Source organism: Protobothrops mucrosquamatus, unplaced genomic scaffold (genome assembly GCF_001527695.2).
Source record: "Protobothrops mucrosquamatus isolate PMUCROS unplaced genomic scaffold, P.Mucros_1.0 scaffold231, whole genome shotgun sequence".
Lineage (NCBI taxonomy): Eukaryota > Metazoa > Chordata > Lepidosauria > Squamata > Viperidae > Protobothrops > Protobothrops mucrosquamatus.
The window spans coordinates 141,718-158,455 of record NW_015386582.1 but is presented as its reverse complement, the minus strand read 5'-3'; the positions used below and the strand labels follow the sequence as shown (position 1 = coordinate 158,455).

The 16,738-nt window shown below is 39.1% G+C and overlaps 1 protein-coding gene across 1 annotated transcript in view; it reads right to left on the bottom strand.

Moving 5' to 3' along the window:
* Window positions 1-7,987, bottom strand: part of FLVCR2 (feline leukemia virus subgroup C cellular receptor family member 2) — a 47,734-nt gene extending 39,747 nt beyond the window's left edge. The window contains exon 1 of the mRNA XM_015814244.1: window positions 7,451-7,987. Within this exon, the coding sequence (XP_015669730.1) occupies window positions 7,451-7,987 (537 nt within the window). The remainder of the gene's footprint in view (window positions 1-7,450) is intronic.
* Between the last annotated feature and the right edge of the window lie 8,751 nt (window positions 7,988-16,738).

The following is a 16,738-nucleotide window of genomic DNA, read 5'->3' as shown; positions in this document are numbered from 1 at the left end:
CCTAAGGGGTATTTTTAGTTGGGTTTTAAAACAATTTTAAAACAACAAAGGCCAAATTAATATTTCCTTTTAATTATGTTTTAATGGTAGTATTTTTGTACTTTTGTATTTGTTTTTATTAGGCTGTTAGCCGCCCTGAGTCCGCAAGGAGAAGGGCGGGGTAAAAATATAATAAATAATAATAATAATAATAATAATCCTGAATTTCAAATGTATCATCTTTTTAAATGTTAGAGATACAATTGTTATCTACAACCTGCTTCTTGGAGATACAAATCCAATAGCATTGACTCATAGCATTTCATGACCTACAAACCAAAGGTATAGAGAGTTAAAAATATACTCTGAGTTTCTTCACTGTTTATTAATTTACTTCCATTGATTAATTAATTTGTCTATTAATTTGCTTGCTTTTTCTTGACAAGATTGCAAATCTGAGATCACTTCCTTCTATCATTTTTCCTGGACATACAAACACACACACAGAGTGCACACACATGGGTTTTTTACTCTCATCCTGCCACAATGCAGTTAGCCAAATGCTAGTCTTAGTTATCCCTGTGATCAATTTCCAGCAAATAAATCTCCTTTCTGTTATAACAGATGCATTAATTTTCCCCATGCTTATGAGTTTCAGCAACTGAAGAGATTTCACAAGGGGAGAGAAAGGGTGAATCTTCTGAGCAGCTAAAGAAAGATTGCTGGGAGGATGTGGTAAATTTAAAGTTAGAATTGGTAGAGCTTCAGTCCATGGAGACTCTGGGAGGACCAGAATCTCCTTCTTGGCTGGCTAGAGGATTATGGGAGTTGATGTCCCCCTACCTTCAAATTGCCAAGAGTGAAAAATGCTGTTCTAGATAAAAACGGTCTTGAAGTTTTACAGAATCACCTTTGTGCTAGACAAGGAAAGAACCCATAGAAGCTCAGGAATATTTACACACCCACACAATCTGCTTCAATATCTAATACTCCTGACATGCCGAAATCTGCTGAAGGTATTTTGAGACTCCAGATATTAGTCCAAATAATTAAAGTCCTATGTTAGACATCTAATTGATAGCAAAGTATGAAGAGGCCAAGTATTGTATATAATCACAAGATTATGAGAAAATAGAAATGTGTATGTATTGATTGATACAGTATAATTTTAAGTAGAAATATGATCCATTCATCATTGTGGAAATATGGTTAAATGATCTGTATGCCTGTTAACATAGTGGAGAAGAATGACAATCAACTGCCCAAATGCTAAGTGTTGATTGGCAGCTTCATCTTCAGGATCCCTGCTCTACTTTCATTTAATACTTAGTTGCAATTTAGAGTACCTATTTTCTTAAAATTATACAGATACAATATTCTAGAAGAGAATATTATCTTTTAATCACAAATGAATTGACAGCTACCAAACCAACTGAGAGATGGTCTCAGCTATGCTAAACTGCAGAAACTATACACCTAAAATATTCTGGTGAAGTCTCACCTCCCAGCCATAACAAAGTGCTTTTATGTCTCCATTTTCTCCATCAAGCATATGAATGTGCAAGAACTAATAGGAGTCCGTGCTCCATGTAACTTGGCATTTTGCTGCTGTAAATCTTAGCTCTCCAAATATGCACATACAGTTAGAGCAGGGGTTCTCAACCTTGGCAACTTTAAGACTTGTGGACTTCAACTCCCAGGATTCCTCAGCCAGAATCCTGGGAGTTGAAGTCCACAAGTCTTAAAGTTGCCAAGGTTGAGGACCCCTGAGTTAGAGCTTATCTAAAAGCCAAGTAAAGTAATTCTAAAGATACTATGCAGGGATAAATTATTTATTTCTTTGCTGTTACTTTCCATTCAAGCTTACAACTAGATTTACAAATCTAGTTATTTCTGCAGAAACTACATTTTTGCCTGGAATCAACCTGTTTGACCGGATATATAAGACTGGACTAGCACAGAACCCTAAATGACCACATCAGCCTAGCTTCTCTCCTTGCAGTTACAGGCAATCCTCAACTTAGAACCATTTGTTTAATGATTGTTTGAAGTTACAACAGCGGAGTAGCTTATTACCTTTTTCACACTTATGACCATTTGTGCATTCCCATGGTCATGTGATCAAATTTCAGCCACTTAGGAACTGGCATGTATTATGATGGTTGCAGTGTCCAGGGATCATGTGATCAACTTTTGCAACCCTCTCACAAGCAACATCATTGGGGAAGTCAGATCCACTTAACAATCGTGTTACTAACTTAACAACTGCAGTGATTCACAACTATAGCAAAAAGGTTGTAAAGTGGGGCAAAACTCATTTAACAACCATCTTGCTTAGCAATGGAAATTTTGGGCTCAATTGTGGTCATAATTTGACGATTACCTGTACAATGTTACAATTCATTTGATTGTACCAGTTTTTCCCAACCTGGGAAAGGCTATGCCAAAAAATGCTGTAGGAAAAACTCTACTGAATAGTATCATATGTCTACTGTGAAATCTATCTCTTTGACTGTACAGTCCACAGTTTATGGATGGACAGGTATTTATGTATTTTGTTCCCCCAGATTTGTATGCTGCTCATTCCCAAATAGGGTCTGAAGTCCAATAAAGCTGAAATGGCTTTAAAGTTTTGCAACTTTGGCAAAATAATTTTTATGAATTATTTTCATGAATCCTACTTAGTTGTACTCTAAAGGAGCACAATCATTTTCATTTTGCTTTTGATTTGTGTACCATCCAAGATTCTAAACTCCATGCAAACCTTTTAGGCTTTTGCAATCCTCCCTCAATTCACAGTGCCTGACTTCAAAACAAGGAAGAGGCAATTACCCAATGCTGACTGTTTGCTCTGCCTACACAGTATGTTTATCATAGATGAAGATTTATGTATTTATTCATTTACATTATTTATATGGCCATCCATCTCATAACAGTGACTCCTGGAGATACACAAGGATTAAAACACAAATCACAGTATACAACCCATTTTGTGCAAGGATAAAACAATAACCTTAATTACCAAAAAAAAACACCACATCAGCTATGTATCCATATAGAGCTTTCCTTTTTAAACTCAAATAGGGAATATTCCATAATAATAATTCTTCCCAAAGTCTTTGGAAATTGGGCGGGATACGAATTTAATATATTATTGCTACAATATTTTTGTTAATTGCCCAGTCAGCCAGATCAGACAGATTATTATTAACCAACCAAAGCTTTTTGATCTTCATTCTCTTCCTACACTCCACTGCTAACGCCTCTTGTACAAAGTAGCATAATTTAGATGAGCTGTTTACAACTATGGCTTTTCTGTAACTTTCAGATAAGCTGCTCAGAAAAAGGAATTTTACTTATCAGGCATTTCCAGATACATCAGAAGAACACATAGAGTATAGAAGAACACATGTAATAAAACATACAGGTAGATGAATGGATGTTCTGAATAAGGCATATTTTATCAATAAGATATATTCTTACTTGAACAGCATTACTACGATAGCCCCATTCTAGTTTACGACTTCATTTGTAGATTATACATCTAGTTAACATATCACTAAAGTCTACTTTGGACTGCCAACTATCATGAAATCAAACAAATTGGGTCACAATAACCAGTTTAAATCAAATTATTTGGCAAAGCCCAATGATGTCATACACAAATGGTTGTTCCTCTTAATACACTAAGAGTATATCTGCTGAGAAGGTTATCAGAAAAGTTTAAGCATACTAGGAATCAGAGACAAATCTAGAAAATCAGCAGAAAGAGGTCCATGATTTGGCACTGTAGGCATAAAAAACCTTTCATTAAAGGATACCATCTAGAATCTAGATCAATGATTTTTAAACTTGGCAATTTTAAGATGTGCAAACTTCAAATTCCGTAATTCATCAGCCAGCTAAGAAACAGTATTAGGAATAATCTAAAATGGACAAATAAGCTTACAAAAATTTCTACAATAGATTTTAGTAATTAGACAGAGCTTTATTCTGGTCATTGACTACTAAAAATGAATTACTCAAAAGTATTCCCTAACAAAAAGAACTATTAACAGCTTTTTCTAAATAGATAACTTTTGGATGAAAAAATGCAAAGATAAATAGCATGTAAATTAACTAATCACACAAGATCTAACAAAAGATGAATATATTCAATACAAAGGCAATTTTGCAATATAGAGGTGCTTAGGTAGCTTACACACTTTCACAGAGTCAGCATGTTTCTGGGATGTCAACATCATTGATCCTCGGCTCATCATGCAGGTAATTGTATTAGTAGGTTTTCAAAACATAACAGTTCAAACTGTCAAGCTTCAGACCAGATACAATAATAAATCTCATCTCTATAGCCTTATACTCAGGAAAGGTTAGATTAATGGCTTGACTGCAGACAAAAATAAGGACAGTTATATACTCAGAAGATACGCCTGTTCTAGTGCACAGATATCTTACCCTCCATTCTCACCCCCTTCTGTTTGTATTACACTTCTTTGTCCTTTCCACCCACCAAGTCAACAGAAATATGGATGCCCACTTCCTGGTTTTGAAGTTAGGAGGCCCCCAAACAAAGTTGATGTAATAGCTTTGTCAGTCTGGCAAGAAGTGGTTCCCACCTCACCAAGTCTATTCCTTACAACACCTCCTTTCCAATGTTCTCTTTTTCCTGATGGTCAATAGGGGCCTTCTAAGAGATGTTGATCATTGAAGGAGCCAGAAAGTTCAGCAGAAGGTATGGACTGTAGCCTGTTAGGGAAAGCATGAACTTAATAGATACTGGGAGAAACTCAGAGTTTGTTATAGGATGGGTGGCCATATAAAGGCTTTAAATAAATAAAATATTATAAGTAAACTTAGTCACAGAGAAATTATCAGACTAATTATCTTGCTGATCGATTACATAGCAGCAAAGGTATTATTTTAAGGTCACATCTGTTATTTCTGTTTTATTATCCAGGAACAGATCTTTACATGTAATAGTTGAAGTAGAACTTTCTAAAAAGGATGGCATGAATCTGGGCATCTATTAGAAATTAGATAATGAAAGAAGTCATAATTCTAAAACATTTGATGAAAGAACAAAACGACTGTCTCAAGGGTATAGTAGAAGCCATGGCAAGGGAATGAAGTGGACTATCTTGGAGAAGAGGTTAATTACCACCAGAACAGTAGCCAGGCTATATATGTAGTTTTAAAGTGTAGGAAAATTGTTTCCCTAGTTCTCTTTGGGGGAATAGATAAAATAATCCAGCTGTGTGTTACTATTTATTTATTTATTTATTTATATACTGCTGTAAAATATACTACCTCTCCATAGCTTACACCCACAAAAAATAATAATACAAAATCAGAATAAATGATCTTGTGCAAAACATTCAACTAAGCACAATGGTAACAGCTTTCTGGAACAATCTGATCTTCAATAATTCCTGTGAACTTCAACAAGGCCTTTCTTTTCATGGCCTTCAGAGTGGGAGATAGCTGTTTATTACGGCCTAAGGAACCACTTATTCCTGCCTTGACAGCTTCATTCCTCACACAGCCAAACACAAATATAAAAGAGACTCCACACTCAAACATAATTTGTTTCATTCATGAAATCTTCTTCAATGATATATTTTTTAAAATAAGGTTAATCCATAAATACACTTTATTCTATTTATATAATTTATAGATCCATTTCCCTACTCAACAAACCATAGCCATACTTCTCTGACAGGAAAACTCACTTTGAAAGGAAAGCCTTGGAGAAAGGGTTTAGAATTTATACTGCCAACTTGATGAGGAAAAAAAAATCTGGGAAGACATCCTGTTCTGTAGAGGGCATGTAATGCCATTCTGAGTTAATGTTCTTTGCTCTGATAGCTAGAGAATGAGCTGCTAAAGCATAAATCACTGATTATTTCAGATCTAATAACAGCAGAATCCAATCAGTCCTTTTACCTCCCAAACTTAGAAACAATCCATTCACAACACTGAACCATAACATACACATACTCCAAGAAAATACAGTGAACTTGGTATATATTCAGGTAGTTCTCAACTTATGACCAGTAGTTTAGTGACTTTGAAGTTACGACAGACCCTCCAACTTACAACTCAGATTCGAAGTTCCAATGGCCAGGACCTCCCTTGTGGGCATATGATCACATTTTAAGCACTAGGCAAGGAGCCCATATTTACAGTGTTTTGCAGCATCCCACGGTCACAATTTATCTTTTTTTTTTTTTTTTTTGGCCGGAAACCGGCATTTACTTTTGGTTTCCAACAAAGAAACTGCTCATTGTGGAAAATGAGTTCACTTTATGATAGCTGCTTTTGTTTAACAACTGCTGCAAAAAAAATTGTAAAATTAGGTCAATCAAATAAGTCAAACACTACTGAAGTGCAGTTTTTAAAATATTAACATTCCTATAACCTTTAAAACTCCTCATCCCAAACTTCCATTTTAAACAAGATCCCTTTGGTCAAACTTCCATTTTAAACAAGATCCCTTTGGTTACTTGTTCATTAGTTTTCCTACACTGATTCATTTGGTGTCTGTATCACATTTAATTATTTATTAGACTGATATCCCTCCTTTCCTTCAGGAATTGAAGATGGCATATATAGCATTTCCTCCTCCCGTTTTTCCCAACAATAGCAATCTTGCAAGTTAGATTGGGCTGAGAATGATTATATGACCCAAAGGCGCCCAAGGAGGTTCCAGGGCTGAGCGTGAACTAAAAGCCCGGTCTCCCTGCTCCTAATCCAACACCATCATCATTACATCACATCGGCCTTCCCCCCCCCTCTTTTCAGAAAATGAAAATGTTTATATAACACATTCCATGTATAGGCATTTGTGAAGAAGACACAATTGAATTGAATTGAACTTTATTTGGCGAAGTGTGATTAGACGCACAAGGAATTTGTCTCCAGTACACAAGCACTAAGTGTACATGCAAAGCAACAGAATCATCATGATCATCATCATTATAAAGCGATGTCATTATCAAAGAAAGTTTCTAGTACACATTTTTGAAGTTTAACACCAATCCCAAGGGGATCTCAATCTCCATCCTGCAAGGTCTTCTTCACGGACATTCCTCTCCTGAGGGTTCATGCTTTCTCTCCCCCATCCCATTCCCAGCCTCAGGTGGTTTGGCTTTGTCGGGGTGCTTTCATTAAGTCCTAATCCAGTTTGCATACTTGCAATTCCCTGATGATCCGATCCAGTGCCTCTGCCTACAGAGACCTTTCACTCACAAGTCTACAATATTTAAAGAATGTGGTTTGTGTGTGTGTGTGTGTGTGTGTGTGTGTGTGTGTGTGCTTTTTGTCTGACTTTTCCAAGCTGCAAACATTTTTCGGGGAGGGAGGGTGGGTGAGCGAGAGAGTCAAGGACTTTTTGGTTTTCTCTTTCTGCCCGAGTCTAAGCAACTCTGACTTTTGTTTACATCCCTCTGTAGCCGACTATTTCGTTTCCTACCTGATTGCCAAAGACAGCGATGGAGCAGGCACTTGAGACCTCTCGGGGGCCAAACCAGACGGACGCGATGCGGGACGGCATGCCCAGGATGAAGACTTGCGCCAGGGAACAGATGATCTGGCCCAGGACCGTGACTGGGAAGAGATGGGGCTCCGCGCTGCCCGTCTTCACCCAGGCTCCCAAGCAATTGAGGGCGGACCCGGCCAGGGCAATGAGCCGCAGCCCCTTCAGGTCGAGGAGCCAGGCGACAGGGAACAGGAGGGGGATGTAGACCACCATGTAGCACATGGAAAGCCAGTCGATAGCGAAAGGAGTCACGTCGTAAAACCCGGCAAAGATGAAGTTGATGCTGCCGTACTGGATCCACTGGAACGCGTTGCAGAAGGAGTAGGAGCTGAAGAGCAGAACGATCACCCACCGGCGCCAGGTGAGGCGGACCTCCGGCGCCAGTGCCGGGATCGACCCGTTAGGAGTCTCTGCTTCCACCAGCTCCGGCTTCGCCTCCTGCAACATGTCGGGCTTCTCGAGACACCCCATGCCTGCCTTGGCGGGTTCTGCCTCCGGGGACTAAAGGAGAGAATCGCCACCAGAGTCTCCAACGACTTTCTTAAAGCTGACGCACCGACCGCTTTTGCTTCTCCGCCTGTTAATCCCCGTTTTATAGGCGCTCCCCCCCCCCCACCACACATGCCTCCCTCTTTGCTCTCCTACTCTTTCGCAACTTTTTCTAACTGCCCTTGGCACGTGATACTATGCCCCGCCCTCCCGGAGACGCCACTCCGCTATCCGGCACGGGGATTAGTCACTGGTCTGCCCCGCCACGCCTCTCTGCACGTGGATTGGCCCTCGATGCCCCGCCCCCTCAGAGAGCTTCCTTATTTCTATGGAAACATTCTGGTTCTCTTCATCTTCGGTCCTGGGACGGAGGCGGGAGAGCCGGTGGAGATCGGCTGAGTTGAGTGATCTGGTATTCGCAAGATCCCTTTGCCTCTTATCTCCCGGGCGCTGACAATCAACTCCTTCTGCGTTACAGTTTAGCAGGGGGACTTTGCTCTCCCCGGTCAAAGAATATCCCGCTTGCTTTAGAGCATTTTAAGGGAAGATTCTGCCCGTCGAATGAAGAACTGGCAGCTTGCTTGTAGGGCGCTCCGCTTAGAAAAGGCTGCGCTACTCAGCTGCCCAATATCCAGTATCCTCCGTTCATCGGCCTATTCAACGTTATAAAGCAATACATTGTATTTGCGGAGCAGCTTTGAAATCTTTCCGTGACCTCCGTTCCAAGCGCTGACACTCACTCGCGTTACGGGCAAAACTTCACCATAGTAGATCATGCTTCTGGTTTAAATCCATTTACGAGAGGCTAACAGAGAAGGAGTTACTCTAGGTAAGAAGGATGGCTAAATATTGTGAATAAGAAGATTCAAGAAGATCTACTACTCCAGCTTGCACATATGCTTGCCAGGAGGAGTGTTGTTTTAATTTTAGAAAGAGATGAGCTTTCTAAAGGAAATTGTTTTTATAAACAATTCAACATATCTAAAATTCCTCCTTTCTCCTATTTTCCCCACAATAACAACAACAACAACCTTGTGAGGTAAGTTCAGCTGAGACATTATGACTGGCCCAAGGTCAGCCTTCCTCATCCTGGTGCTTTCCAGATTGGCATTGCAACTCCCAGAATGTATGCCTATCTCCCATTCATCATAAGTAATGTGCCTTTATAAGTATCAGTAGCTGGGAATGTGGGAAAGTTCCGGGAAGACTGTTGTGACTGAGCTTGTACCGCATGCCAAGTTTTCTTAACCATAGCTTACTGAATAAACCACATTAAATGGGTTCATACTAAGGCAAAACTAGATAAGCAATGTAATGTATCTATTTGAAAGTTATATGGCTGCCCATCTCAGATAATGTGACTCTCTAGGCCTTATCTGCACCACCACATTCAGGACCAATTGCAACTTCTGTGTGGTCTTCAACAGCAGTGCCATGTAGAGAGTGTTGCAATAGTCCAGTCAGACGATCAATAAGGTATGAATGATTGTGAGCAGGACTCCACAATCCAAAAATATGATAGCAAGAAAACAACCAAGCTCAGAGAGCACCAAGGACTCCTCATTTCAACCCTGAGTTACAAATATTCTTCATTGGAAAAACAGGTGCAAGTAACTCATCAAACAAAGTCGTGCCAAGGCTGCCCTGGCCACAGCTGCCTTTTGCTCTTAATGCCAGAGCTGTGAGCCAAGAGAGCCCCTAAATAGCACACCGCATCTGAGCAAGGCAGTACAACCCCCACTCAGACTCGGAGGAACTCTCTCAAGGTCTGGGGTATGTGGGGTCAATACCCAAAGCTACTTGGTTCTCATAGAGTTGGACTAAAGCTTGTTCTTCCCTATTCAGGCTCCTCCAGCTTTCAGGCACTTGGACAGCCAGGAGAAATGATGTACAATTGAGTATCATCAGTTTATTGATGATACTGCATGTTGCATTTTATTTATTTATTAAACAAATGTATGTGGCTGCCCAACTCGCACAGTGACTGTACAGAGAGGCTTCATTTAGATGTCCAGGAGAGAGGAGTGCCCTGAGGAACTCCACAAAGTAGGAGCCTTGGACTAGACTGCTTCTCCCCCCAAAACACCAACTGGAAATAGCCCCAACACAACCCAGCTAAACTTAAAAATACTCAGTCCTTCTCTCAATCCCACTATTATCATGTTCAGACTGCAGCTATAAAATATTAGGAAGGAAAAGGACTCATAGCTGATGTATCGCCTGTAAATTCATTAACCAGTGTCATTGGTATTTGTTTGAAATAGTCTGTTTACAGCTCATTACGGAGATTTTTTAGATGTATTATTTAAACATGCAAAATATTAATAAACAAGGAAAATTACGTTGGTAGCATTACACAAAATTCAAACTTCCTCTAGTGCATATATACATGAGAATACTAGAGCAAGACAACTTCATAAGCCATTTAAAGTGATTTAGTGTAACTAGCCTATTAATAGTTTCACTTAATACTTCCTGTATTCTGAGATATTTTATTCTACAAATGAAACCTGCCACCAAATCCTACAAATGACGTTTTCTAATTATCCTTTTTTAACCAAATCTATCCATCTGTCAAAAGCTCCAGTTGCACTTTAGACCCTGTTTCTTCCTGTAACTTCTCACTTGGGATGTTTGTTTTGGTTATCTTGCACTGATGGCATTGAATCTTGGCTGTCTCCTAATCTGTTCCTTTGTAAGGGCCTTCTGGGGAAAGAAATGATTCAAAGAAATTCATCCCATCTATCAGAGTTCCTAAACTTTTTGCCATCTCACCTCCCTTTAGTGTAATCTTAATGTACACAATTCCCCTAAAACTACAAACACCAAAATGAACACAAATGAACAATGAAAACAATGGAACTTTGGAGTTATTGTAACAATGTAGAAGGTTCTTCATACCTCCCCTGGATTCGATCTGCACTTTCCCAAGTGAAGTACATCTCACAGTTTGAAACATCCTGCCACACATGAAAGAAGCTCTGTCCAAACTATGGTTCAGGATTTGGTATGGTCAGATGGATCAACATTTAGCATTCGGGGTGGCAAAGTTAATTAGTTAAAACTTAATGCCAATAACTATTTCTTCAGAGTTTTCTGATACATTTGAATAACCATTGATTTAGATCAAAACCAAGGATGAATATTTTACATTGATAGAAGATGCAGTCAAAAAGAAATAGGCTTGAATTCAAACAAACACTGTTGTCTTTCAGACTGTTAAAATGACCCTGGTTCTATTTTAAGATTGGAGGGGAACAAAGTCCAAGATAAACTGTTTGTTTGTTTATAAAATTTCTGACTGATTCAATCTCCAGGTGATGTGCAAAATACGGTTTGACTTCATGCTAGTTGAGTGTTCCCTTATGGGCCTTGCTTTTTCTGAGAGAGGAAGAGATAAATGTCTTTTCCCCGTGACAAAATAACCTTTCAGCTTAGCCACAAACATTTTTATTTTTTTCAAATGATTACTGTATATCAGTTACTAAATTTTCATTTTAAATGTTTGAATTTATATTTCCACTCTTATGAATTTAAGGACAAACAGCACTTTCAAAAACCAAGCAAATGCACACAGGCTCTCGCCACTATCAAAGTATCTTAGTATTGACCTGGTGCTAAAGCAGGTGAGCCTCAAAGAATCCTATCCAGCTGAGCTCATGCTGCTCATTCTCCATTGGTTTGTTCAGGCTAAATAGCAAAGGAGTTTGTTATTTTTTTATGCCCTACCTACATTGCTGTGGGTTCAGTTCAGGAAAGGACTTTATCCTGAAGGCTTGTAACATGAGCATCAGCAAAACTGTCGCACACTGGACATGCTGCATCCAGTCAGGTATAGAATGGGCACAATGAAGAGGATGAGGCAGGTTATTAAGACTCTTTTATTCTCTTGGACTTAGCAGAAGTAAAATGTGGGTCTGCATTCCCCAGTTACCATAGCAAAGGGATAGTTAATTAATTGTGCAAAAAGGTAGCACCTTGTCTCCAAGGCCTATATCTGAAAAAATATACACTTTTCCGAAGTCTAGAGGTCTAAAGAGTTAAAATCCAGGTTGCAAGTTTATTGCCCAGAAGGGCAACAGTATTATCAATGCACTGGATCACAGGAAGATTAAAATCACTTTTCTACCTAGCCCAAAAAACCAGTAATCTTTTGAGGCCCAAATTCCCACTTATTACTAAAAAAGACAAGGTGAAAATTACTGGGGAAGAAAATGTTACTTTTTTTTCTAGTTGTTGGGACAGGGTTTTAGTCTGAGCTGGTTGTATAAAAAAGGTTTACATGTTGTTTTAACGTAACAAGCTGTTTTGGCTGCCACCATTTTCCATTATTATTTCAACTGGGCCTTTTTCAGAGGCAGCCATCACAGAGGAAGTCTATTACACAAACATCAGATAGAATAATATACCAATATTTCTTAACCTTTTTGTTTCTTTTAGGACCCTTTTAAAAATAAAAAAAAATAAAAAATGATTTTAAAAAATCTTTTAAAAATCATTGAGAACCCCCAAAGAGCTTTTGTTTGTGTAGTTTGTCTATATCAATATTTGCCATATTAAATATTAAAAATTAATTTGCTGCTTCTACTGCTTCTCATGATTGTTTGAAGGCATTTTTATATTATTTTTTCAACATGGGCTGGTAAATAATTTTGATTTTTGTGGACCCCTGAGAAGGTCTTGGGGGATTCCCCCAGATCCTAGGACCACACTTTAAGAAACATGGCCAGTACACCATACAGATTTAGAATTACTAGAATGTCATCTTTCTCCACTTGGTCCCCTTTAGATGTGATGGGACTGTAACTGGCTGGAATTCTGAGAATTGTGATTTCAGAAAAAATGTTTTTGTGTTATTTGCTCCTAAATATGCTAAAATTGTAGTAAATATTATGTCACATAGTAACGAGTTCTAGTGACACTAGTAAGTTATCTCTATATAAACAGACATTAAGTTTGGGGGAGCATTTTCTGGTTCATATAGTCTGCTCCAAGAAATTGCCCATTAGTTTTTTCTTTCTCTAGAATGGCTTTTATTCAGTTATTTTTCTCATAGATGTCTTATCTTCTTTGCTTTCTTACAAAAGCAGTTTTTCTTACAAATGTGCCAAGGTCAGTCTCCCTCAATCTTCTCTGATTTGCTACAAGGCTAACATGCACTCGGGGCAATTTCAGTTCAAGAGAATTAAAATTATTTTTTGTTTGGAAGTAGAAAGGAGGGTGGCAAATGGTGGCTGTGTGGGAGATATGTCCTGTAAATGGAACGCACTGACATAATTTCTCTTTCTCCTTTTTAATATAAGGGGAATAGTTGCCTGATTGGTGGTCACTAATCTGGGGTAAAAATAATGCACTCCTGGGAATGAAATCATTTATATCCATAAGCAGGATTTCCCCAAACTTTACATGTACTTTCTAGATATATTGAACTTTAATAACCTTCATCCTTAGTTGTGCAGGTTGGGACTTATAGGAAATGAAGACCAACACACCTGGAATGCTCCACGTAGAAGAAGAGTAGCAGAAGAGAACAAACTCTGGAACAAAAGGGCAAAATGTAATGGAACAGAAGTAAAAGTGATGAGATGGTCACCAGATCTGAACACATCTGCACAGCAATGAAAAACGTGTGCACATGAGTCATTGGGTCATGAAAAGAATGTAAACATTGCCTTGCTGGACCAGGTCAGGGTCCATCTAGTCTCACTCTCTAACACTAGCCAGCAAGATGCTTTTGAAAAGATTTTCTCCCTGCCCTGATTTAGCACAGTACAAACTTGGAATGTAGCACTGTAGTTTCCTGCCAGACCAGGGGTGAGGCGTATTTTTGAGGTGTGTGCCATGCATCTCAGCTGCTTTGCTTGGGCAGACAAATATCTTCAGCCACTCTACTAGCAAGAGATTTACGTAACAGCAACATTTCATGTTATATTTATTTATTTATTTATTTATTTATTTATTTATTTATTTATTTATTTATTTATTTATTTATTAATTAAATTTATATACTGCCCTATCTCCCTTGCGGGACTCAGGGCGGTGAACAGGCGATACTAAAAACCACGAATAAATAAATAGTTTCTGTTTTAAAATCGAATTAAATAATAGGCCTGTTCTAAAAACACACCCATACAAAACCCCCCACTGAAACACAATCCAAACTATGCCAGGCCGGCCGCACGGAATAGATGGGCCTTCAGGGCTCGGCGAAAAAGGCTGTTGTCAGGCCTCAAGAACCAAGAAAGTCATGTGGAATTAGTTCCAAGCAATTTCCTTTATGGTTCCTCACCTATAGACAGAAATCTTACCAAATTAAAGCAACTATTTGCATCACCACAGATCTACTCTAAGAATTGGGAGGATCCTGCATAACTCTCTTTCTCCTGACCAAACTATTCTAAGCATCACTTCAAGGATGTATCCTTGCCCTCTGGAATGCAGCCCCTCCCTCCTGGGAATCCAGACTACATACCTCCACATCTGGTGAATTATTGTGAATATGAGGTGTTAACAGTAATGGCCTAATAGAAAATAACAAGCAAAAGTTCATGTATTTTTTAACTCTTGTTTCCCAGGCATCCTAACTAATAGCTATGCCTTCCTCTCAAGGCATTAAATCTATCAGCCAATTTCTTTTACCAAGTTATTACTTCTTTCTTCAGTGGCTAATACAAATGGCTTAAGAAGATAGTACATGCCACTAAGAAACACTAGCACAAAAGGAAAAGAGATTGGAAGGGTAGAGGAAAAAGCTAATCCAGGCATTAGTTCTTAGTTTCATACAGTTGCATAATAATCAATAAAGATGAAAGCAATTTTAAAAGAAGCCAATACATCGCTGGTGTCTCAACAGACTGAATGCCATAATCCAGTGATGGCGAACCTTTTAGAGACCGAGTGCCCAAAAACTGGCCCCGCCCCCACTCCACACCCCTGCCCCGCCCCTACTCTGCCCCCATCCCCCGCCCCGCCTGCCCACAGGACCACTCACCACCTCCAGGGCCTGCCGTAGATCGCCCAGGCAGCCTAGCAGCACTATGGCAGCCACATCCTCTGCCCGCGCCCTGCAGCATCAACTGCATGATGGGGTGTAAGGGCAGAGTCTTGTCTACGCTGCCTGGCTGCCATGTCCTTGGCTGCACTGCTCCATGTGGACCACGCTCAAGGGCGACTCTCCTTCAGGGATGCTGCTGGAGAGGAGAGGGTCATGGGGGGAGGCAAGGCTGGGGCAACGGCACATGTGCCCACAGAGAGGGCTCCAAGTGCCGCCTCTGGCACCCGTGCCATAGGTTCGCCACCACTGCCATAACCTATTTTCCCATCTTTTTCTTTACTGTGGTCTCATTTAATAATTGAACAACCCAACTGTTCAATGTATATGAACCAGACAACATTGTCTATTATATTGACTCCAAAAAAACCTGTTAAAGCTCTTGTGGCTTTAACACAAATAAAGAATGGTCATGATTCCAAGGCAAATATCAAATTGGTTTACTTGCAGTGATGGGATTTTTAAAAAATGCCAAGATAGATGAATGAAAAGGAAGGAGCAGTGTGTAGAAGATAAGATTGAAAACAGCAACTTATATGTTAACAATGACAGGTGGAACTGCATTTTATGTGAAGGAAGTGCATGTGTATTGAAATCTGAATTATAAGAATTGGAGGATGAGGATTCAGTTCAGTGGATAACAATATAAAAAAAAGAAAACAAGGATACTTCTTGTGGGCAGAAAATCTGGACGGTTCTTTTCTGGCCCAGATTATAGAATTTGGAAAGATGTGTGTGTGTGTGTGTGTGTGTGTGTGTTGAGAAAAATGGTTGAACACCAGGATAAATATAAAAACAACAACTGTTTAATAAACTAAGCTTGCCGACGTCGTCAGAGTGGAACGCCAGAGGTTCGAACACCTGCTTAAAAGACCAGCTGTTTCTGTGCTCTGCTCATATATATATTCACATTGGGAGATTTTAACTACATAGTAACTGTTGGAAAATCAACTCAGTCAAGATTGCAAATTCTCAAAAAATCAGTAGTTTTCATGATTATTTCAGTTTCCAGAAATATACATCATGGAACAAGAAAAGTGCACTGGGAATATATTAATGGTCACTAGACATGTGAATTAAATGTAAGTTGCCTCATATTTATTTGAGAAAATGAAGAGGCTTCCTCAGTCTATTCTTCAGCCTTGAAGTTTTCTGATGATCTCTACTTCCAACCCAAGTTAACTTCTGGAGGCAGCGTGGTGCTATGCTTAGCTCAGCCTAGAATATCTACTCAACATTCAGATTTAGTACAATTCAATACATTTTAATTCTCCTGTTTTACCCCCAAGCAAATACCTGATTTCTTGACCATTGTACTGGTGGACAGCAATGAAATGAAGATGGATATCTGTGAGACACTGATTTCTGCACACACATACCCCATCTCTTTTTAAACAGTATGTCTTTTAATTGTGAGCCTGATGTTGTGATCCAAGCCAAATGTATAGTAAAATATTTTTCCAGTGATACAAAGTTGTCCCAACTGTTATTCTGTTAAAGCTAACTAAATGAACAGAAAAAGTTTATCTTCCAGAAAATCAGAATTATTCATCAGATTAATAGTCTATTAATTTAAATGACTAATATTTGACCTGAGTGTATTTACGTGTGAGTCAGTTTACTGAACTCAATAAATCTTAAATCTAAACAAAAGCACAGAATTTCACTGTTAAAAGCTAAAC